The sequence below is a fragment of the Trichosurus vulpecula genome, chromosome 1, assembly GCF_011100635.1.
Source record: "Trichosurus vulpecula isolate mTriVul1 chromosome 1, mTriVul1.pri, whole genome shotgun sequence".
Lineage (NCBI taxonomy): Eukaryota > Metazoa > Chordata > Mammalia > Diprotodontia > Phalangeridae > Trichosurus > Trichosurus vulpecula.
Window position 1 is genome coordinate 409,031,476 of NC_050573.1, and position 22,477 is coordinate 409,053,952.

A 22,477-nucleotide genomic window follows, 5' to 3' on the forward strand; every position below is an offset into this window, starting at 1 on the left:
CAAGTAGTACTAATTCTAGGGAGTACTTGATTTTTCTTTGAGTCTTTGTTTACAGTTATTATAGTTGTATTTGCAAAATTTTTTGATTTTGATTGATATTTTCTTTGATTTGCTCTTCTCTCCACCTTCAGTTCCTAAATGTCGGTTTTGTGCCAGGGCCAGGTTCTGCCCTCTGTGTACTTTTGGGTAGAGTGGTCAGCCTAAGTATCTGGCTTTTTGTGCTGACCTCCACCCCACCCCACCCTGCAAGGTTGTGCTGCCCCTGTATTTTTGAGGTTCAGAGTGCTATATCTTTAAGGTGGATGTCTCAGGACATGAGTGTTAGGGACTTCAGAGCCCCTAGGCCTGGGTTGTGCAGCATTGAAACAACCCAGGGGCTAACTGTTTGGGCTTTCTGACCACCGAGGAGCTTTCTCAGGAGAGCCCTCTACTATTGCTGCCCCTGGACCCAGACCTTTCCATTCTATGATGTATCCTGTCTCTGGATGCACTGGCGCTCTGCTTTGCTTGTGAAGGGCCCCCTTTCTTATTACCCATAGGCTTCTGAGTGACTTTTTGGTTCTGTTCTAGTTTGGAAGAGGTTATTTATTATGAAGTTCCTAATTGTATTTCTTGACCATTATTTGGTTTGGTATGAATTTCAGCATTTGCTGGAATAGCTATGGGAGAGTTGGGCAGCCTGCTTCCATACAAGTAGCATGCGTCTTACTACTTATTGCAAATGGAAGTATACTTGTTAACAGAATCTTTTTTGACTTTCAAATATGGCTCCAGGGAGAGCACAATGCAATAAATCAGTCTGTTAGTATTCCTTCAGTTGTTTATAAAATAAGCTCATTTTAAACCCAATAATAACTGGATATTCTCCCAAGGTTTACATGTTAAAATGGTATCAAATAGTCATTTTCTTTTGGGGGAGGGCAGGGCAATTGGAGTTAAGTGACTTAACCGAAGGTCACACAGCTAGACCATGTGTCAAATGTCTGAGGCTGGATTTGAACTCGGGTCCTCCTGACTCCAGGTCTGGTGCCCTACTCACTGCGCCACCTAGCTGCCCTGCAAATAGTTACTTTCATTTAGACATATATTCAATGGTAAGGTAGCCTTATTTTCAAAAGTAGTGTCTTGGAAAAGGTCACATAGGTAATAAGTAGCAGAGTGAGAGTTTAGTTCAGATTTTCTGATCACCCTAGCTTTTGAATGCCTTCTTAAACTTCTCACCTGGAGCTTTATTATTAATAGAGCCTGTTAATTTTGAAAGTGATTGCAGTGTGATCTTAATGTTGTAGCTGTTGTTTTTGCAAGTCAAGTAAGCCAGGGTGTATGGCACCTTTTTTTGTTTATTTGTGGTACTTCGAATGCTGTTCAGGAATCTAACCTCACAGATATTCATTCCCAAGGATTAACTCATTCTTTGTCCCTAGAAGATAGCCCTGATGTTAATTTTAGCACATTTTATTTATAAATATTGAGCTTTCAGTGTAAAATGACAATTTTCATTGAAATTATTGATGTGTATCTTCAGACTGTTTTAGACTTTTTCATTTCCAAAATTCTTGATCACTACCGTCATAGCTAGATGTGCTATCAATAAAAACGCTATGTGATAAGCCACATAATAAGAACAGTTACACCTTAGTGAATTACTTTGATGGAACAAGTTCAAAAAAAAGATAGCTATGTAATTAAAGAGTAATATGAAGTCCATTCTTTCTGTAGTATGTCGAATAATTTTAAATTCGTCTTTTTTTTTTTTCTGCTGTGTCAGGTTACAGACTTTTAGTGGATCATTTTACTTGGTAAAAGGTAGTGTATGCACCTATAGATTAATTAACTTTTAAAAATAGAGGTCACTTTAGACAAGAGGGTATCTAGTTCAGTACTTATTTTATGTATAGATGATGAAATTTAAGCCCAAAGGAGTAAAGTGACCAATCATGAAAATTAAATAGTCTTTCATATATGAAGATAATAGCACTTGTAATACTTTTGAGTTTTTTTTTACAGTAATGGGTATTTATTCACCTTTAGTATAGCAAAGTGAATTTTGCTATCTACTAGTTATTTTGATACTGTTTTTGTTTCTGTTTTCTGTTTTTGTTTTTTAAGGCATATTGATACTATAGTTGGCATTTCTAGTGTATCTTTGAAGCAAATGTGAAAGTAATATAGTTAGAGAATCTGAGACCATCCTAATAGGCCATTTGGATAATTTAGACAAAAGGTACCTTAAAGACATATATGTGTATTTCTGCCTGTAATAGCCAATCTGAATGTTAAACTAGTTTCAGATTTAGAGGAAAGTTCTAGAACTCTTTGCTTTGCTTTGGCAATAGACATTAAAGGAAAGCAGGAAACTCTATCCCATAGGCTTCAGCCCATATATTATATTGGATGGGAAGGATAGGGAAAGGGAATAAACATTTATGTAGTATCTCTTATGTGCCAGGCACTGTACTAAGTGCTGTTTATAAATATTATGATCTTTACAACAACCTTGTGATGTAGGTGTTATTATCATCCCCATCTTACAGTTGAGTGAACTGAGTCAGAAAGCAGTTAAGTGACCTATCCAGGGTCACATAGCTGAGGCTGGATTTCAGCTCAGGTCTTCTTGACTCCAGGTCTGGCACTCTATCCACTGCACTACCAGCTGCCTTTGTATATAGCATAGAGTGTATTTTTACTGTGTAGTGTATATAGTCTAGCTTTTTGGATTAAGATAACTTAAACACTATTCACAAAACAGTTGGTGATAATCCACATCTCTGTACTTTCTTGGTGTAGAATAGGGGAATGACTCTAAAAATCAAAATGCTTGCGATCTTTTAGTACTGCTGGGAATTACATCATTGCTTGTTTCAACATATTCCCCATAGGAAGGCTCATGGTACTAATTTTGCAAGAAGCAATGGGTGTCATATAAGTTAATGATCCATACGCTGTCATTGTTCATGCATCTTAGGAACAAAGAAAATTCCTCACCACTAGAGGAAAATGCAACAACAGGAAAAAATGAAGCAAAAAAGAGGAAGATTGCTGAAACTTCCAATGTTATCACTGAATCGTTACCCTCTGCAGAATCAGAGCCTGTGGAAATTGAGGTGGAGATTACTGAAGGGACAATTGAAGTAGAAGATGGCCTAGAAACTCTGGAAGAAGTAGCTTCTGCAGAACAGTCTATAAAGTACATACAGAGCACTGGTTCCTCTGATGATTCTGCTTTGGCTTTGTTGGCTGATATTACCAGCAAGTACCGTCAAGGTGATAGAAAGGGGCAGATTCAAGAAGAAGATGGCTGTGCATCTGATCCCACAAGCAAACAGGTAGAAGGTATTGAAATTGTGGAACTTCAGCTGTCACATGTGAACAACTTGTTCCATTGTGAAAAATGTAACCGTTCATTTAAATTGTTTTACCATTTTAAGGAACACATGAAATCACACTCCACTGAGAGTTTCAAGTGTGACATATGCAATAAAAGGTATCTTCGGGAAAGCGCATGGAAACAGCATCTCACCTGTTACCACCTTGAGGAAGGTGGAGCCAGCAAGAAACAGCGACCAGGGAAAAAAATTCATGTATGTCAGTACTGTGACAAACAGTTTGATCATTTTGGGCATTTTAAAGAACACCTTCGCAAACATACAGGTAATTTTTCTTTTTTTCTCCTTATCTATATCAGTTGTATATAACAGATTGTTTTCCCCCAGACATAACCTTGAAACTTTTGGCAAAATGGTTGCTATTTCAAAAGGCAGGGGGGAGATTTATGCCAAACACATTTTCTACTTTCTGTTCCCCTTGATATTGCTAAGATTTTTTTATTGCTAATATCCAAGCTGTTTTTAAACAAAGTCATTATCAACTTGCCAAAATAATTACTAATTTTATACCTTGCTTATTTTAGATATTTTTTTGAGGAGGGGAAGAACATAAAGTACAATGAGACTACAAATGAAGAGTGGTAGTTTTAATTTATAAGAGAATAAGAGCTTTTCAAAGTGCTTTAGGAAATCTTAATTTCAATGAAATTTTCTTAGCCATTCCCTTGCTTGTTTTCTATAATGTCTACTCCAGCCATCTGTTAACATCTGGTATGTGTTTTGGGTGATTCCTCAAAATATATTCAAATATTTCCCTTCTCTGTCTTAGTAATTAGGAGATAGGAATCTGGGAATGTAATACTTTCTCTAGGAATTTTGACTTGGTATGGTAGAAGGAATAGGTATATGCCTTTGCCCATTAAAAGATGTGAAGTTTTACAATAAAATGTCCTTGGAAAGGTTAGACTACCTCCAAAGACCAATCAAACATTTTTCTACCTTTCATCCATTTGAAGATGGCATCGGTGATCCACTGTCCCTGAAACTCCTCATTGGTTTGATATTATGGAGATTTGCATGACTATCTCATGAAACTAGTAAAATCAGGCTTACTATATGTAGCATGAAAGGTTTTTAATTTTATTTTTCCTTCATGCCTTTATGTAAAGTTTTTTTTAATTTTTTTTTTTTTTTTTTTTTTTGCTTTTTGGCAGGGCAGTTGGGGTTAAGTGACTTGCCCAAGGTCACACAGCTAGTACTTGTGTCGAGTGTCTGAGGCCGGATTTGAACTCAGGTCCTCCTGACTCCAGGGCCGGTGCTCTACTGACTGCGCCACCTAGCTGCCCTGTTTTTTTTTTTTTTTTTAATTTTCAAAGATATTAGCTGTAGTGATTCTAAAGTAGTGATGCCTATTGACTATATACAGAGTCAAAATGTTAATTGATATTATGTCCCTAAACTATTTGTAGGCCAGGTCTTTATATGAAGCAACCTCACCTTTTAATATAAGATTTCTTTTTAGTGTTTAATCAGCAATGAGCAGTGACAGGGTATATGCATGCTTGATAAGTTCTTGGAATTAATTCATGTATATTAAGTTAGTAAAATTATGCTTAAATTTTAGTAAAGGAATGGGGCTATTTTTCTGTTCTGACAAGGTAAAAAGGTAAGTAGGTGGTTCTAGCATCATTTTCCCTTCTCCCCATCAAATGTTTGGCATGTGCAATCAGTTCTGCCATACCTTGATATAATGCATTCCCAAAATTCCTAAAAAATGCTCTGCAGAATTGCACAATAAAAATCAGGTGCTTATGGGGGTAGAAAGGTTGGGATGAGTACTGAAAAATTTCATCAGAGACATGTAAAAATAAAAGCAATCTATAAAAATGTTAGAACAGTTTTATATTATCTTAATGGTTAAGAAATACATAAATAACACGATAAATAGTGACAGCATCCCTAGTGTTGAGCTATCTGTGGCCTTGGTTCTGCACTCCTCATTTTGGGTTGGCAAAGTCTTATGCAAGTAGTTCTGGGCCTGGTACTGGGCAGGAGACCATGGTGGACATGGGGAGCAGAGATGCAGAGTCCTCAGCTGCTACTGAAGCACCAAAAGTTAGACGATAAATATTGCACATTAACTTGACAAGTAGCTGAAATTTGCTTGTAGAAATGGGCATTTGAAGGTTGCAGCTTGTGTATTATTGTGAGGTGGTGCAGTTTTCTTCATTCTCCAGCTTTCTTGTGAAAGAAACTTGAAATTCAAGCCATGCTCAAAATGTTCCCTAATTGTCAGTTGCATCAGAACACATTCTTGAAACAAGCTTTATGTAGCAGAATTGACTGTACTTTTCATCAGCCTCTATTGGTTGTAATTTCACATTTCAAAAACATTTTGGAAATAGTTAAAGAATCATCCATATCTCTAATGTTCACTCTTATTTTGTGAATTTTAAATGCTATGTAAATGAGTTTTTATATTGGCTAGAGGTAGCATGAATAGAGTACCAACTTTGGAGTTTAGAAAACTTGGATTCAGATATTCACTCTTGACACTTAATTGCTACATGAGCCTGGGCAAATCATTTAACCTCTAAGTGTCTTGGGCAGCTTTCTAGGGAATTCCATACCATATCTTAGTCTCATCATGGTGCTGTTCTCCGTAGGAGGCACAACAGTGCTTCTAGACTTGTCTACTGGCCAATTAAAAAAAAAGACAATCTGTTAGGGCAAAATAAAAATTTTAGATCTTTATTTTCTTATTTAAACCCAATTAAATGTTAGTTATTAAAGTCTGGGTTGATTATTCAGTTATCAGTTATCCAGACCCAGTGTTCCTTTGCCTTGAATATCTTTTTGACTGTTGTACTGCTTCACCAGAAGGTGGCAGAAGAAATAAAAGAAATTAAACCAATTTTGAGTTTCTTAGATGCTCTGATTTTTAAAATCCATCGTTAGGGAGGTGTGGAAACTATTGCCTGAAATAGGTTCTGATATTTTTTGTGGGTTTCAGTTTATCCATCTGTAGTCTGTCACCAACATTGAGAAAGTGGATTGTAACAAAGTGTCAAAACTACATTTCCTCAAAAAAGTAACTCATAGCAAATTAGAAAACCTGAGTGATAAAGGACCCTATAAATTTAGTCTGAAGAATGCTTTTAAAAAATGTGTGTGTGTGTGTGTATGCAATTTTGCCATTTTTTAAACTGGCAAATTTCTCATTTCCTCTTTTTAAAAAAAAAAAAACTTCAAATATCTTTATCTCTCCCATTACAGAAGAAAACTAAGGAAAATGTTTTCATAAATCATGTTCCCTTTTGAAATAGCTGCTCTTGTGCCAGCAGAGAATTTTGGGGTAGATAGGGTTAAATTAAAGAAGCAAATAGCACTTAGCTACTTGTCTTCAAATAGCATAGATAAGGTGGGGGGAGGCAGTCAGCATTCTATGTTTTCAGCTACTCACCTTTCTTTAGCCTATGTTTTCTTACCTATCTTGATTTTCCTTTTTTCCTTCACTTATTATGTACCATCTTCTAGCATTATAACTGTACTTAAGCTTCCAGACCTGAATTTTAGATTGGGTATGGGAAAGAACTATGCTAGTAAATATGATAGATCAAATACTTAGGAGTTCATTGTATTAGATGAGAACAGCTATAATATGAAAACCGATTCTCAAGGTCACACATCCCCAGAGAAATTACGTATGTGTCCCTTAGTCCCTAGTTAGTAGTGTAGAACCCATCTGAGAGGAAGAAAGAAAAGAAGTCACAGTTCACTCAAGAGTGAATCCATAAAACAAGTAACTTGAGTTGATGATCTGTGAAACTTGTAGCATTTTAAATTTATTTGAGGAAATCAAGGATCATCTCTAATTATGATCGCTGTAGTGAAATAGAATGAAGTCCTCCTCACAAAAGATTTTAAAGCAAAGGCTGGACATCCATATTTTGGTTTTGTTGTAGAGGGAATTCCTGTTTGAGTACTGCTTTGATTAGATGGATTTGAGGTCCTTCTAGCTCAGATAGTCTATGAAGAGTCCAGAAGACTTTTTAAGAATTTCAGCAGTTATTTGTGGAAAGAAAAGGAGACCATTATAACCCTTTTTCCCCTTAGAAGAATCTGCCTTCCCCTTTCCCAAAACAAATAAGGAAGGAACATTATTTGCCACTGGTCTACTGAATAATGTTGGTAGGCCTTTGTATCTAAAGGTGAGAAATAGCCAAAGAGTTGCAGTGCAGGGTTCCAATGTTAGTTCTTCTGTTGGCTTGTTTTTATAGGAATATGAAAATCATTTGTTCTCCATGTACTTTTTAGTTTCTTTGTATGTATAACAGGGTGATAATACTTATAATATCTACCACCTATTATGTTAAGAACAGGTATGATGGCTAATTTTTGATTTAGTAGATTAAGGATGTGATGATAGAGCCAAAGTAAACTTGGTAGAAAGCTTCTAACCTCATTTTGAAGAGTATGTTCCACATATTTACAATCCAATAAAGCTATTAAGTGCTTATTTTATACAGGGCCCTGTTAGGTGTTGGGATATAAAGACAAAAGCAAAAGTCTTTGACCTCAAGGGTCTTGTGTTCTGCTTGGCAGATGACAATATGTATACAGAGTAAGCACAATGTAATTTGTGGAGGGAGAGAAGACTTAGCTGGGAAGAGAAGAGAATACTTCAAAGAGAGGCAGCACCTGTGTTGAATGTTGAAGGAAGATAAAGATTCTCAGAGGAAGAAATGAGCAAGGGCATCCCAGGAATGGGGAAATGGTTTGTGCAAAGCTGGGAGATGAAATAATAAGTTCAGATAATAGATAGTTGTTCAATTTTTACTACATTGTAGAATGTGGGAAAAGGAATAATATGAAATGCACCTAGAAAGATAGATAGGCGCCAAATTGTGGCTCCTTAAATGCCTGCCCAAGTTGGTATTTTATCTTAGAGTCAATAGGGAACCAGTAAATGCTTTTAAAGTGGTGCCATGGTCAAACCCGTGCCTTTTTAGGAAGATTATTTTTGCAGGTGTGTGGAGAGGAGAGAGACTAGAAGCATGGAGACCAATTAAGAGGCTATAGTAATAGTATAGGTGAGAGATAATGAAGTCTTCGACTATATGGTTGGAGAGAAGGCATTGGATATAAGAGATGGAGGTAGAATCTAGTAGTGTGAGGGGTTCAGAGGTAGAACCTTCAAGACTATATTTTGTCCTGTTGGATAAATTTTTTTTCAGTCAATAAGAAATAGAGTAAGCTTTTGTAGTCTTTTTACCTCTTAGTTATGTAACTGCACTTGTGAAAGCTTATCCATACCTTGTTTTTTTCAAGGCTACCCTACATCCATATATAGGCTATCATTATAAAAATATTATAGAACTGAGAATGTTAAGTTGTGCTAGCTGTTTGGTTCTTAGTTGCCCTGTTGGGGCAAAATTGCAGTCTGATCTTTTCTCTTGTTTAAAGAAATTTTTCCATGGAGATCTAGAAAACCAACTCTTGAGTTCCTTTAATACTGTGTTGCCTCCAGTATAAATTGCTTCCATATGTGTTTGGTTAGTTCCAGGTGTTTTTTCTAACTTTTTTTAAATGGTATTGCTGCTTCCATACATGCCATATCAGATACTGAGGAATTAGAATCTAAAATGTACTGGTTTCACTACCAGTATGGATGACAGTAAGTCACTATAATCTATTCCATTTTAGTCCTCCTGGTTTAATCTATATGTATTTTTGACATAATTTGAATCTCATACCAAGCTCTTTGTAGACTTGTCTCCTTCACACCTACTTTTCACTGTTTTATGAAACAATTATGTAGCCAGTAGTCTTCATTTACCACAGAGGTTCTTGATCTTTTTTTTGTGTTGTGGACCTCTTTAGCACTTTGGTGAAATGTGTGTATGTCTTCTTAGAAAAATGTTTTTAAATGAAAATAAATAAAATGAAATAACTGCTACATTTATAATGAGTTAAGCAATGACTTTATTATATTTTATTATGGAAGGCACTATAGATCTGGTGCGTACCATGCAATTCATTTCCCCCCAATTTTGGCCAACTTTTTTTGGTTGTTTTTGTTTTTTTGGAAGGGGGGAGGGCAGAGCAATTGGGGTTAAGTGACTTGTCCAAGGTCCCACAGCTAGTAAGTGTGTCAAGTGTCTGAGGCTGGATTTGAACTTGGGTCCTCCTGACTCCAGGGCTGGTGCTCTATTCACTGTGCCACCTAGCTGCCCTGGGTTTTATTTATGCTCTTTTTTTTTTTTTTTTTTTTTTTTGCAGGGGGGAAGGCAGGGCAATTGGGGATAAGTGACTTGCCTTAGGTCACACAGCTAGTGTGTCAAGTGTCTGAGGCCCCATTTGAACTCAGGTCCTGACTCCACAGCTGGTGCCCTACTCACTGCACTACCTAGCTGCCCCTTATTTATGCTCTTTTAAAAACATGACATCCCCTCTCCCTTTTCCCCTTCCCCCTCAAAAGAACTTTTTTTGTGACAGATGAATACAGTTAAGCCAATACAGTTCAGATGAATACATAAGCCAAATCACACATCAGTCATGCGTGACAGTGTATGCTTCCTTTCATGCCTTCCATGCCAGCACCATTATGATTAGAGGCAAGAGGTGTACTTCAGCCCCCAAATCTGTGAAGCCACAGTTGATCACTGCGTTCATTAGAGTGCCAAAAATCTTTAAATGTTTTCCTTTGCTATGGAAATCTATACCACTTTTCTTGAAGAAAATGTGATGAAAAGTTATGAAGATTCTGTTCAGTCTTCTTGCCTTTGACTTCTTTATTTTCTTGATTTTGAATCACGTTTTCCAAGCGTAGGTTCATCATCCTCTCCTATGCCTAACTTTGCATTGAAGTGAGTTTAAGATCTCCACAGCATTTCTCTACTTCATCTTTTGCAGCACTTGTATATAGGCTGCATCTATCCTGATAGAGTCCTGTTTGCTAAGCTGTTATATGAGCACTGTAAGAATTTCTTGTCCAATTTAGATATGTATTAAGCAGCTACTTTGATCAAGGCACCTGGAATACAAAATAAAAAACAATAGTCACTTCCCTTAAGGAGCTTACATTCCAGAATACACTCCATGTATAAATAGTATAATACAAGGTAAATTAAGAGAAAGGGCACTAACAACTGAGGAACAGGCTTCAAGGCACTGGAGCCAACCCTGAAAAGAAAGATTTTGAGAGGTAAAGATGAGGGAGCGAGTACATTCAGAGTAAGAAAGATGGCCTGTGTGAATACATGGAGGTAGGAGATGTTTTGCTAAATTTTGGGGGTAGCGTGAGATTATATATAGGCTTTTGGGTGGAATACTGAATGCATGTCTATGAGTAATGTCAAATAAAGCCTGAACTATATTCAGGAGCAAGTTTTTGGAAGGCCTTTAATTCCAGAGGTAATGGGGGGACCACTGAAGGTTGTCAGAGAAAGGGAGTGACACAGTCAGACCTGTGCTTCAGGAAGATTATTTTACTGTGTGGAAGTTAGATTAGAAAGGGAAGAGACTGGAGGTAGGGAAACCAATTAGGAGACTATGCAATAATTCAAAAAAAAAGCGATGGGGACCAGAATTAAAGTGATACTATACTCACTAAAGCGAGCATAGAGGAGACATAATATGTAGGTAGAGTCAATACTTGGGAACTGGTTGGCTATAGAAAGGAATGGGGAAGTCTAGGATGATTTTTAAGGTTACAAATTTAGGGAATAGTAAACCAGTATGAAACAGAAGGCTTCTCAGTGGTAGGTGTAGATTTAATTGTGGAGGCAGTATTTTGTTCTATTTTGAACATTGTTTGAAGTGTCTGCAGAACATCCAGGAGGACATGTCTAGCAAGCATTTGATGATGTATGACTAGAGTTCTGGTGAAAGAGTATGCTAGATATATAGATTTAGAATTCACCTTGTATTAGCAAGGCAATAATCACAGTACAGATGAAAATTGTCAAAATGCCTGTGTGGTTCTATATCACAAAATATGAGAAACTCCACATAGAAGGTAGAAGTAAACCATTTATTCAGACACCAGAGAACCAGATCTCAAAACCAATGAGCCCAAATCTATCGCAACAGCCAAGAACTCAATACACAATATCACAGCAGAGAACCACTCCATCCCATAAGCTTCTGCCCTCCCTGCTGGGGTCTTTCCACAAACACACTCCCAGCACAGCTAGCACATCTGCTCTTTCCCTCAGCTCTAACTGCTCTCTGAGCATTTCCTGTAACACATTTTCCTTTTCCTCCCAGCAAGCTCCTCTCACCACATGTAACTTAGGCTTCCTGTGACGTTAAGCAGACCACATGGCCTATTAATGGGTGGGAAAGTTCTTCGAACCTAAATTGTTATTACATACCTGCATAGAGATGACAATTGAACCTGTTGGAGAGCTGATAAGTGAAGTAAGAAGGGGGATAGAAAAGAAAGGGGATGAGAGAGCGAAGGATAGAATCATCCATAGTAAAGATTTGAGAGATGGTTGATCATCTATCAAGAGAGACTTAAAAGCCACTGAAACACTGGGGACTGAACAAGTTCTTGGAAACCAAGAAAAGAAGAAATTCAAGAGGAAGAGAGAGAAGTGCTGTAGAGAGAACAATTTAAACAATTTTGTCCTTCTGAACTTCACAGACTTAAAGTTTTATAGCAAAACTTTCAACTGCCATTTTATTTTTTAGTCTATACAAAGCCCATACAGCATTTGTAAACTGTCTGAAGCAGCATAAGCAATAATTATTGTAATAGAGGACAATAACTGACATACGGTTTTATAAAATAAATAAAATGAAATAAAATAAAGAAAATAGAGAATTTTAATTCTAGTTAGGTTTTAGAATCCATTTGAAACGGAGGTAGACTATGGTAAACAGCATTATATTGTTTTTCTCTTGTATACAAGAACATGCAGAACCTGGCACAATTGTTTACATGTTAAAGAACCAGGTGAGATTTTTTTCCCCCATCATCTACTAGCAGAATCTATTCAGGAAGTTCAGGGAACTAGCTTAGTTTGTAATTGACTATCCCTTAGGCCAAGGTTTGTCCAATTAAGATTGCCGTATATGTTTGCTCTTCGAGGCGTGCTGTATTTTGTTGGTCTGTAGAGTGCTGTAGATTTCAGTATAAACATTGGTATATTCTCCTAACTTCCTCTAATTTAGTGAGAGATCAGAGTTGACTTGGGGGTGAAACAAGGTAGGGTCAGCACAAGAGATTAGAGCACTTAACCCAGATGAATTGGATCATGCGTCATCTGCCCACTCCTTTGAAGTTACTTCGCTTCGTGCTGTTTGGGTTGTTCAAGTGCAGTGAACTAACACTGAACCTGAAGATAGAGGGCACTTTTTAGAAGAAGATATTTAACCTTAATAAACTAATTATTTTAGGATGAATATAAGTAGAATAGTACAGTTATCTGTAAACAGTTAAAACTTCAGTAATTGTTTTTAAAGGACAAAACAAAACCAGTACCCAGAACTATTGTTTGGTAGTTTCTGTAATCTAGGCCGAGAATTCTGATTCCTGCTCCCTTTCAGATATAGTAGGATAGCCAGAGAGGCAGCCTCATATGTTGGCAAGGTCGACTCTGGATTCACTATACTGAAGGACCTTGGACATACCCTCTCTCTATTTCATCATTTATGAAATGGGGGTGATCCCTGCCCAACCTATTTCACATAGTGCTATGAGAATCAAGTACAGTAATCATAGCTCACATTTATGCGATGTTTTACATACATGATCTCATTTAAAATCATAGGTGTGAAAGTATTTTGTAAAACATAAAAGTGCCCCACAAATGTAAGGTGGCCATATAACTGGGCATGAGTGTGTAGATGGGAAAAAACTAGAAACACTTACATAATACTACATGCTTGCCTCTGGAAGGTATCATCGCTTGTGCCTAAATAATTGCTTTAAGCAATATACCTTTTGCTACCATAAGGTTTTTAAATGGAAAGATAATCCTCTAGACAGCAATTATGTCCCCTTCCCAAATACAATAACTATTATTGGGCGAGCACATTACCTTGTGTTTGGCTATCTACCCCAGTCCAGTGGTTTGCAACTAGTGGAGAATTATGTGGTGGTATGGTGGAAGGAGTTGGAGTCAAAGACCCAGGTTTGAATCCTGCTTCTAGTACTTACAATGGAAAAGTCACTTAGTGCCTGTGTACCTCAGTTTTCTCATCTATAAAGTGGGAATAATAGTATCCACAGTATACAGTCTTAAATGTTGTAAGGATCAAATGAGATCATGTATGTGAAGTGCTTTGTAAGCTTTCAAGTGCTGTATTGATGTCAGCTTTTGTTAAATGCAGTTTCTTTTTTTTCTTAATATTATTTTCCAATTACATGTAAAGATAGTTTTCACCATTCATTTTTGTCAAGATTTTGAGTTCCGAATTTTTCTCCCTCCCATCGTCTCCTGCGCCTTGCTCCCCAAGACAGCAAGCAGCCTGATACAGGCTATGGGTGTACAGTCATGTTAAACATATTTCCACATTAGCCATGTTGTGAAAGAAGAATTAAAACAAAGGGGAAAAATCATGAGAAAGAAAAAAACAAAAAAAGTGAAAATAATATGCTTTAATCTGTATTCAGACTCTAGTTCTTTTTTTGGATATGGTTAGCATTTCCCATCATGAGTCTTTTGGAATTGTCTTGGGTCCTTGTATTGCTGAGAAGAGCTAAGTCCATCATAGTTAATCATTGCACAATGTTGCTGCGTCCAGTGCTCTCTTAGTTCTGCTCACTTCACTCAGCATCAGTTCATGTAAGTCTTTCCAGGTTTTTCTGGAATCTATCTGCTCATCATTTCTTTTTTTTTTTAAGTCTATCAGCCTCAGTACTTTTTTTAAAAACATATTTCCACATTAGTTATGTTGTGAAAGGAGGATGAGAACAAAAGGGGAAAACCACGAGAAAGGAAAAAAAAATAGTATGCTTTGATCTGCATTCAGACCCCATAGTTCTTTCTCTGAATGTGGATACCATTTTCTATTATGAGCCTTTTAGAATTGCCTTAGTTCATTACAATGCTGAGAAGAGCCAAGCCTAACAAGTCAGTCATAGCGCAGTGTTGCTGTTACTGTGTACAATTTCCTCCCAGTTCTATCAGTTCATCAAAGGCTTACCTGGTTTTTCTGAAATCCACCTGTTCACCATTTCTTATGGAACAGTAGTATTCCATTACATTCTTATACCACTATTTGTTCAGCCCTTCTCCAGTTGATGAGCATCCCTTCAATTTCCAATCCTTGGCCACCACAAAAAGAGCTACTACAAGTATTTTTGTACATGTGGGTCCTTTTCCCTTTTTTATGATCTCTTTGGGAATACAGACTTAGTAGTGGTATTGCTTGATCAAAGGGTATACAGTTTTATAGCCCTTTGGGCATAGTTCAAAAGTAATCATTTTATACTAAAAATCTAACTGACTTTAAAATACTTAATCAGTAATCTCAGAGTTGGAAGAATCTGAGGGATCATTTCTTAGTGAAATCCATATGTGCACAAGAATCCCTTCTGCAGTGTCCTAAGAACTGGTCATCCATGCTTCCTTTGGAGACTTCTAGTGAATGTACTTACTGATTCCTAAATTCATTCTCTTCTTGCATACCTCTACTTAGAAATTTTTACCTTACATTGAACCTGAAACCTGTCTCTCTGTCCTAGTTTTTCCCTCAGCAAGGAAGCAAGATAAGCTTAATTCCTTTTCCACATAACAGACAAATGTTTGTCTGTATGTCTGTCCTTGTACCTTTCAATGATAGTTAAGCATAAACATTGATAACCTGCTATGCTAAGTGAACCTTAATTTGATCTGTAATGTGAGGACATTGGACTAGATGATCTCAGATGCTTTCTTGCTCTAAAATTCTTCAGGATTAAGCCACCTCCGGGCAGATGTTAACACTAGTGATACATGTAACCCTTCCCCCCAAAATGTATTACTGATAGGACAGAGTTTGTTCAGTTGATATTTTTACTTAAGAAAAAATTAGAAGATCATTAAAGGAATGTGGGTCCAAGTTAAGGATGCTTCATCAACAGGTATCATTGCAATACTCTTAAAAAACTTCAAGTCCTGAATAATACTGCTATGTTTTCCCTTTTTCAGATTCTGTAAGAACTTCACCAAATTTCCCATGTCCTGAAACTCCAGTGCATTTTCACAATCCAGTTACAAAGAATGCCAAAATCAATCTTTGAAGTGATCTTGCTATTCCTGTTTTCTTTAATTTGTGTGTCTATTTCTCTGTCTCTTTTTTAATAGGTGAAAAACCTTTCGAATGTCCAAATTGCCATGAACGTTTTGCTAGGAATAGCACACTCAAATGTCATCTGACTGCATGCCAATCTGGTGTGGGGGCTAAAAAAGGAAGAAAGAAGCTTTATGAATGTCAGGTATGTGGGGTTTGCTTTTTCCCTCCCTTTTTCTTTACACAGGGAGTCTTTCTTGTAAATATTTGAAAGTGAGACCTTGTGGGGTTTTCCCCTCTTGCTTTTAGGATGTCAGAACTGAAGGAAAAGGTTTAATTAAGGTGGTAGGTTTAGAAATGGATAAGAAGCAAGACCACTATTTTGGCCTTTGGTGGCAAGTGGAAGAAAGATTAGCTCAACCCGGGGCACAGAGATTTTTATTCCCTAAATTTCCAGAACTATTACAAGAGTTCTGTAATTCCAGATAATAACAGCTCTTGGAGTGGTACTTTATATTGAAAAATTCACTTACTTCATTATGTCCACCTAAGCCATTAGCTCAACCGTCTGATAGCTGAAATATTTCCCTATATTATATGTGTCCCAGTTATTCTGTGGGTTTTAATCTTGTTAGCCTAGGGAAATATGTCACTCTTACTTTCTATTTATTGCTAGTTTTAGAATATCGTAGGACCACTTAAGATACACATAGATGTAAATGTGTATAATATTACAGGAGATCTGTTTGTTGAATCTGTACGTTTGAAGTGAAAGAACAAAACTGAAAATGTAGAGTAGCTTGGCTAAGAATAGATAGCAAATTATTAGGGGATCTATATTTAGAGCAGCCTGATTGCCTTCTCTTTTCTTGACTATTTCTGTTAATGGTTCTCTGAATTTTGTGTACCTCAGTACCATCTCATATTTTTTGTAAGTTATCTTTGTGTGCCAACTATTATTGAAAACTGTTTTACCAAAGTCAGTCATTATAGAAAGCTTGAACATGTTAAGGATTTTATTAGCTGCCATTTTCTTTCATTAATGTGTGTCTTGATTTCTTTTAACGATGTAACAGATTTCAGTTCTGGAACAAGCACACAAACACAATGCCAAGGGATTGGGTTAAAAACAAGACTTGACTTCTTTTCACCAAAAATGAGGCAAGAATTCACACCTCTTACTGCTTTTAAATATTCAGGAAGGAGAGGAAAGAGCTGATTATAAATACTGAAATTTTATGCCAGACACTGAATAAGTACAGTCTCATTTTATTTTTATTTGGTAATTAAATTCTTTAAAGAAAGGCTTTCAATAACTTAAAACATTGTAACTACCTCAAATTTAATTTTAGAGAACATTTCCTCTTACATAAATCAAGAATGACCACTGTTATATTTCTTTGAATAGAAAATTGCTGTCCTATCTAAAAAGGTCCCAGTATTTTTCAGTACCTGAATATATAGGTTCCTTATTCCAGATGGAGTAGTTAAGAGTTGTTAGACTAATTTAGTCTTTTCATAATTATAACTTTCATTTCTTGCAAGGGAATTTTCCTAATGTAGTCAGTTTATGCATTAGTGAGTTCCCTGTCCATCAGCACCTCAATTCCTTTGTTCATTTAAATTTTCATCTTTTTTCTTTTTTAAAATTTTAGACTTAAATGCACAATAGAGAAAAGAAAAAGACATTATAAACTTAAATATTGAAACTTTAACACAAAATAAGGAAAGGAAAAAAAAGCATGTCATGTGCACAACAGAACGTAAGAGAGGATTCAAAATATGTAGCAATAAATTTCCATTTCAAGAAAGCCTGTATAATGAATACTACACGTTGTGTTGAAAACTGTCCATCTTTTCTTTTTCCAGGCTTTTTTTGTTCTCTACTGTGTACTTTCTAGTTTGTTGTTTTTCCCCCCTTCCTCGCCCCATCCCCAGAAGGCTACAATTAAACAGATAGGTATATAGGTATTGATATATACATACACACACACATATATATACATACATACGCACATAGACAGAGTTTCCCTAACAAATTCTACTCTTGGTTTTTGTTTTTGTCTATGAATATCTCTTATTTCCTATCCCTCCTGACTCCTCTACTTCTACCCATTATCTTGCCCTCCTGTTACTTAACCTACCCCGCCTTCATGGATCCCTCCCTTATCCTCCCTTTACTATAAATCTAAACACCCTTCTATACACCTCCCAGTTGACCTATTCACCCTGCCCTCTAAAGATCCCTCTCTTATTCAATTTTCAACTTTTAGTAAGATTCAATGGAAATCATGTGTCTGGGAGAAAATTTAGAGAAAACATAAATTCCTGTTCATATGAAATTTTTTATTTAAAAAAATTCATTGAAAATCTAAGATGTTGCCTCTGCCCCCAGAGCTTTACAGTCTACTTTTTTTTAATCTTCCATACTATTTTTAACAATTCAAGTTGACAAATACTAAGTATCTGTTTTGTGCTAGGCACTAGAGATACAAGTATGAAAAGTGGCACAGTTCTCTGACTTCAAAGATCTCAGAGTTTTAATATATGAATAATTATAATGAAAGATAGTATGTAATTAGTGCCATAGAATTTCAGAGGAAGAGATGAGCACTGACAGTAAAAGGAAGGCATGTTTGAGAAATAAGTAGTCTGATTTGGAGCTCAGGTTATATGTAGACAATAAAGCTGGAAGAGTAGGTTGACACTATATCAAGCATCTTGAATGCTAGGCCAAGGAGTTTGTCCTTTATTCACTATTTGTGACTTTCAGCATGGGGAACCAAGTAGTAGTTTTATGTCTCATACCATCAGCACAGGGATATGACTTTTTGTTAGTTCAAGAAATAGTTAAAATAGTTGAGATCTCAAAATTCTCTTCCCATCTAGATAGTTTCCTTAGAGTAGCATTTTATTTTTTCTAAATTAAAATTCTACTTGTATGTATTTCCCTATTTTAACTAAGAAATGACGTATCAGAATATTCCCTGTTGGCATATTTTGCAGTTATGTTTTTAACAATATTGGTCTTTTGTCAAAAATTGAACTCGGACATGTAATAATAGTGCAAATCATTTGCCTCGAAACCCTGTGAGATAGAAAATCCTCCCTATTTCATAATTTATATCCAATGGGCATTGAGGTAGCTTTTAATATTTTTTGAAAGATGTTTTGTGCACATATGCAAAATGTGTCCAATAATGAAAGCAAGAAAAAAATTTTTTAACTTAATTATTTTGCAGTAAATTCATCATATTCCTGACACTTCAGAATTTGTTTTAAGGAATGTTCTTTTAAAAATAATGTACATTAGTTTGAAAGTTTGTCATGTGCTTAATTATTTCAGGTTTGTAACAGTGTGTTTAACAGCTGGGACCAGTTCAAAGATCACTTGGTAATACACACAGGAGATAAACCCAACCATTGTACCTTATGTGACTTGTGGTTTATGCAAGGAAATGAACTAAGGAGGCATCTCAAGGAAATACACAACATCTCAGAACGAATAGTGACAGAAGAGCTTCTTTCTGTAGAGACAGTGGAAACGGAACCTGTGACATCAATGACTATTATAGAACAAGTGGGGAAGGTGCATGTGTTGCCACTCCTTCAGGTCCAGGTGGATTCAGCCCAAGTAACTGTGGAACAGGTCCATGCAGATCTGTTAGAGGACAATCAGGTGCAAGGCACACAGGTGGAGGAGCTACCAGAACAGGTCCAAGTTAGTTACTTAGAAGTAGGTCGAATTCATACGGAAGAAGGGACTGAAGTACATGTGGAAGAACTGCATGTTGAACGTGTAAATCAAATGCAAATGGAAGTACAGGATGATCTTCTAGAAGAAGCTGACCTAGCGCAAGGGGACCCTGAAATCATGGACCAGGGAGAATTAGAAGAGAGTAAACAGAGCCAAGCAGGTGCTGCTGAGGCCAATAAGGAAGATCACGAACAAGGTGAAGATTTAAAGACTGAACCAATGGTAGATGGACAAACTTTAAAAACACAAACCTAGGACAGAACAGCTGTGCCAGTTTTAGAACGAAATACCAAATGAATATTTTTTTAATTTACATTTTGGGGTTTTGAACTAAGGGCAGTGTGACTATCCTTAGGAAGACAGACAGGTGGACCAAAGCTAGAATATTTCCTATACTGCTGAACCGCTCGTATTATCAAGAACAGATTTTTTTTTTCTTTTTTTTTTTTCTTTTCACTTAATGCCACAGAGGAGAGAATTTTCCCAGAAGTGGAGTAGTTTTGAAAAGTTAATTAGTGGAAACTTAAGTGGATTGCCACTTTATTATACTGTTTGGTATGAATGTAGCTACTTTCGTTGTGATAAAGTTTCCTCTTTCCCAGGTCATTGCCCTTCCTGAAACATTTTTGCATATTATAAAATCACATGTGAAATCATTAGAATACATATACATGTTCATGTATTCTAATGCATGTTAGAATATGTAGAAAACACAGGTCTGCATGAACAAAAACACATTTGTCACTGTGCGGTAAATTTTAGCTTTTGGCTTTTTTTTCTTCCCCACCCCAATGTTCAGTGAGACCAGCTCTGCGGCAGGGACAGAGAAATGGTGTTAAAAGTTTCAGAATGCAAAAACAATAGTAATAATAATAAAACCCACACCCATGTGCCTTTTTCAACACTGACTAAACTTCTACAAATCTTCTTTAGCTCTTTAAAGGTTTGTGTGGCAAAGAGCAATGTAATTAATGCTATAGTACTTTATATTTTTGCTTATAATTGTTAGCTACCAATTCTTCATTTCAATTTGATTTCATACTGTGGCAGTTTTTTTAAAGGGCCATTTACAATTGGGAGATTTGGCTGCATCTGTGGTAAATTTTGTTTGGATAAAAAGTTGCACTAGTATTTTACCACCAGATGGAAAAAAGATTAAAGAAAAGCATCATTTAAAATTAATGTATTTAAAAGCAAGTACAGAGAAAATATGTATATAATATATCAGGCTTTGGTTTTGAAATGGAACCTTCCCCTCTCCCCCGTTCTTATGTAAAGATCTTGTGCTGAATCTTTTAAAGCCATATATATGAGTGCTAAACTGTGGATTTAAAAGTAGGAGTGTAAATATTTTTAATCAGTATTACTTGGAAAATAAACTATAACCAACCACACAAAGTAAACCAATGTGATATTATTTCCTTGATCTGTTGAAAAATTCAGGAGATATTTTTTTTCAGGAGATATTTTAATCTTTTAAAGTAAACTTAAAAAATATTTTGTGGTTCTAATTTTTAATAGTTTACTTGTGTGTATGCATGTATCTGATTCTGAGTTTTTTTAAAATGTACATAAAAGGTTAAGTTGGTGACTACAAATATGAGCCCAGATGCAGAATTCTTAGTAAGGAGCAAACCAAGCTCAATAAATGATTCTTGTTTTGGTTTTAACTTTTTTTTTTTTAATTTGGTTTTTATTTGATATTTTTATTGTCACAGGTTGGAATCTTTTACCAGCCCAATAAGGAGAGGGAAATGGAATTCTAAATTGCATGACTAACAATTCCCACGTAGGTTTCAAAGTGCTGGATGGGGAAGACCATCCACTAAAATCATTTAAGGTGATTCTAATATCAGTGATAACCTCCTCTGTAAAACACAGAAACAAATTACCTACTCAGCTCTTTGTACAGAGTGGTAAACAAAAAGAGTTGAATTTTGCCAATATAGTTTATGTAGATTCTTCTATGTATATATCATTGGCCATTATGTAACTATTCTATAGAACTTGTTCACTTAAAGGAATTATTATGGAGCCATTTAATACTTATTGCAATGTAATTAAATATACTAACATGTTATTTTCAGTGAGTATGCATTCAATGAGACCTTGGAGTTCTGAAATACCTGTAATGAAAGCTTTGCCAGATAGAGGTCCTCATAGACATTATGTAAAAGACTTAGTCATAATCTAGTGAGTCTGAAACTGAAAATAGCTCTGGTTGCACCAATAGGGAAGGCCAAAGTATGAAACGGGTTTATTTTTAAACATAATCTCCTTTACTTGCAAGAGCTCTACTCATAAGACGAAGATCAGCTCCAAAGGCACATTGAAGGGTCAGATGTTGCCGCTGAACTTTCAGATTGGCAAAGCATTCTAATCCAGGTTAGAGTTCTCATCAGAAGACCTAAAACAAAACCAAAAAAACCCCATCAAAATATATAATTCTCATCCCCCACCCAAGCCCCTTTTCCTTAAGGCTCTCAGGGAGAAGACAACTATTCTGCAGCTCCAAGTACTTGTGAATTGTGATTTTTTTTGGAGTTGGGTGTTCACTAAGGAGAGTGAAGACTCGTTAGTCATTTCATGTTACCAAAGAATAAGCCTGACCATCCCTTTTATACTAGGTTACAAAGTCAGGTAAATAGACATTTTGAGATCCCTAGTATACATTTATGGTTATGAGAAACTGGCTTCAAAAATGTTGCCATTTTACTTCTTAATGTTTTATGTAAGGATCATGTGCTAACTTTTAAAACCATTCACATGAGTCTGACATTGTTAGCATATACCTATTCCCAGGCACAATGATACTGTATGTAACCTTAGGAACAAGCCTTTAGATTTGTTAGAGGAGATGAGTAGTGGGGTGGGATGTTGGGGAAAGACTTGGAATAAGAAGACCCAAGTTCAGATGCTGACTCTGATACTAGCTGTGGGACACTAGCAAAATCCCTAAGTCTCAACTTTTGTTTCTGTAAAATGAAGATGATAATATCCCACACAACTTCCCTCACAGGGTTGTTGTGAGGAAAGGGCTTTGTAAATTTGAAATGTGAAATAGTTCTCAGTGCTTCTCTAGGGAAGAGCTCTACTTTCCCTATACTTTTGAAGAAATCTTTTGAAAGAAATGCTTTCTCTTTTCCCCCTCCCCCCAATCCTGAAT

At 36.3% G+C, this 22,477-nt stretch overlaps 1 protein-coding gene across 5 annotated transcripts in view; it reads left to right on the forward strand.

Moving 5' to 3' along the window:
• The window catches only part of ZNF131 (zinc finger protein 131), a 32,968-nt gene extending 12,181 nt beyond the window's left edge, over positions 1–20,787 (forward strand). For 3 of the 5 annotated variants that reach the window (XM_036742050.1, XM_036742049.1, XM_036742051.1), the window contains 3 exons: positions 2,966–3,651; positions 15,629–15,759; positions 18,901–20,787. In XM_036742050.1, coding sequence (XP_036597945.1) covers positions 2,966–3,651; positions 15,629–15,759; positions 18,901–19,566 — 1,483 coding nt within the window. In that variant the 3' untranslated portion in view covers positions 19,567–20,787. Of the gene's footprint in view, positions 1–2,965; positions 3,652–15,628; positions 15,760–18,900 lie in introns of those variants that run through there. The other 2 variants (XM_036742052.1, XM_036742053.1) reach the window with 2 other exon arrangements.
• Positions 20,788–22,477: the final 1,690 nt, after the last annotated feature.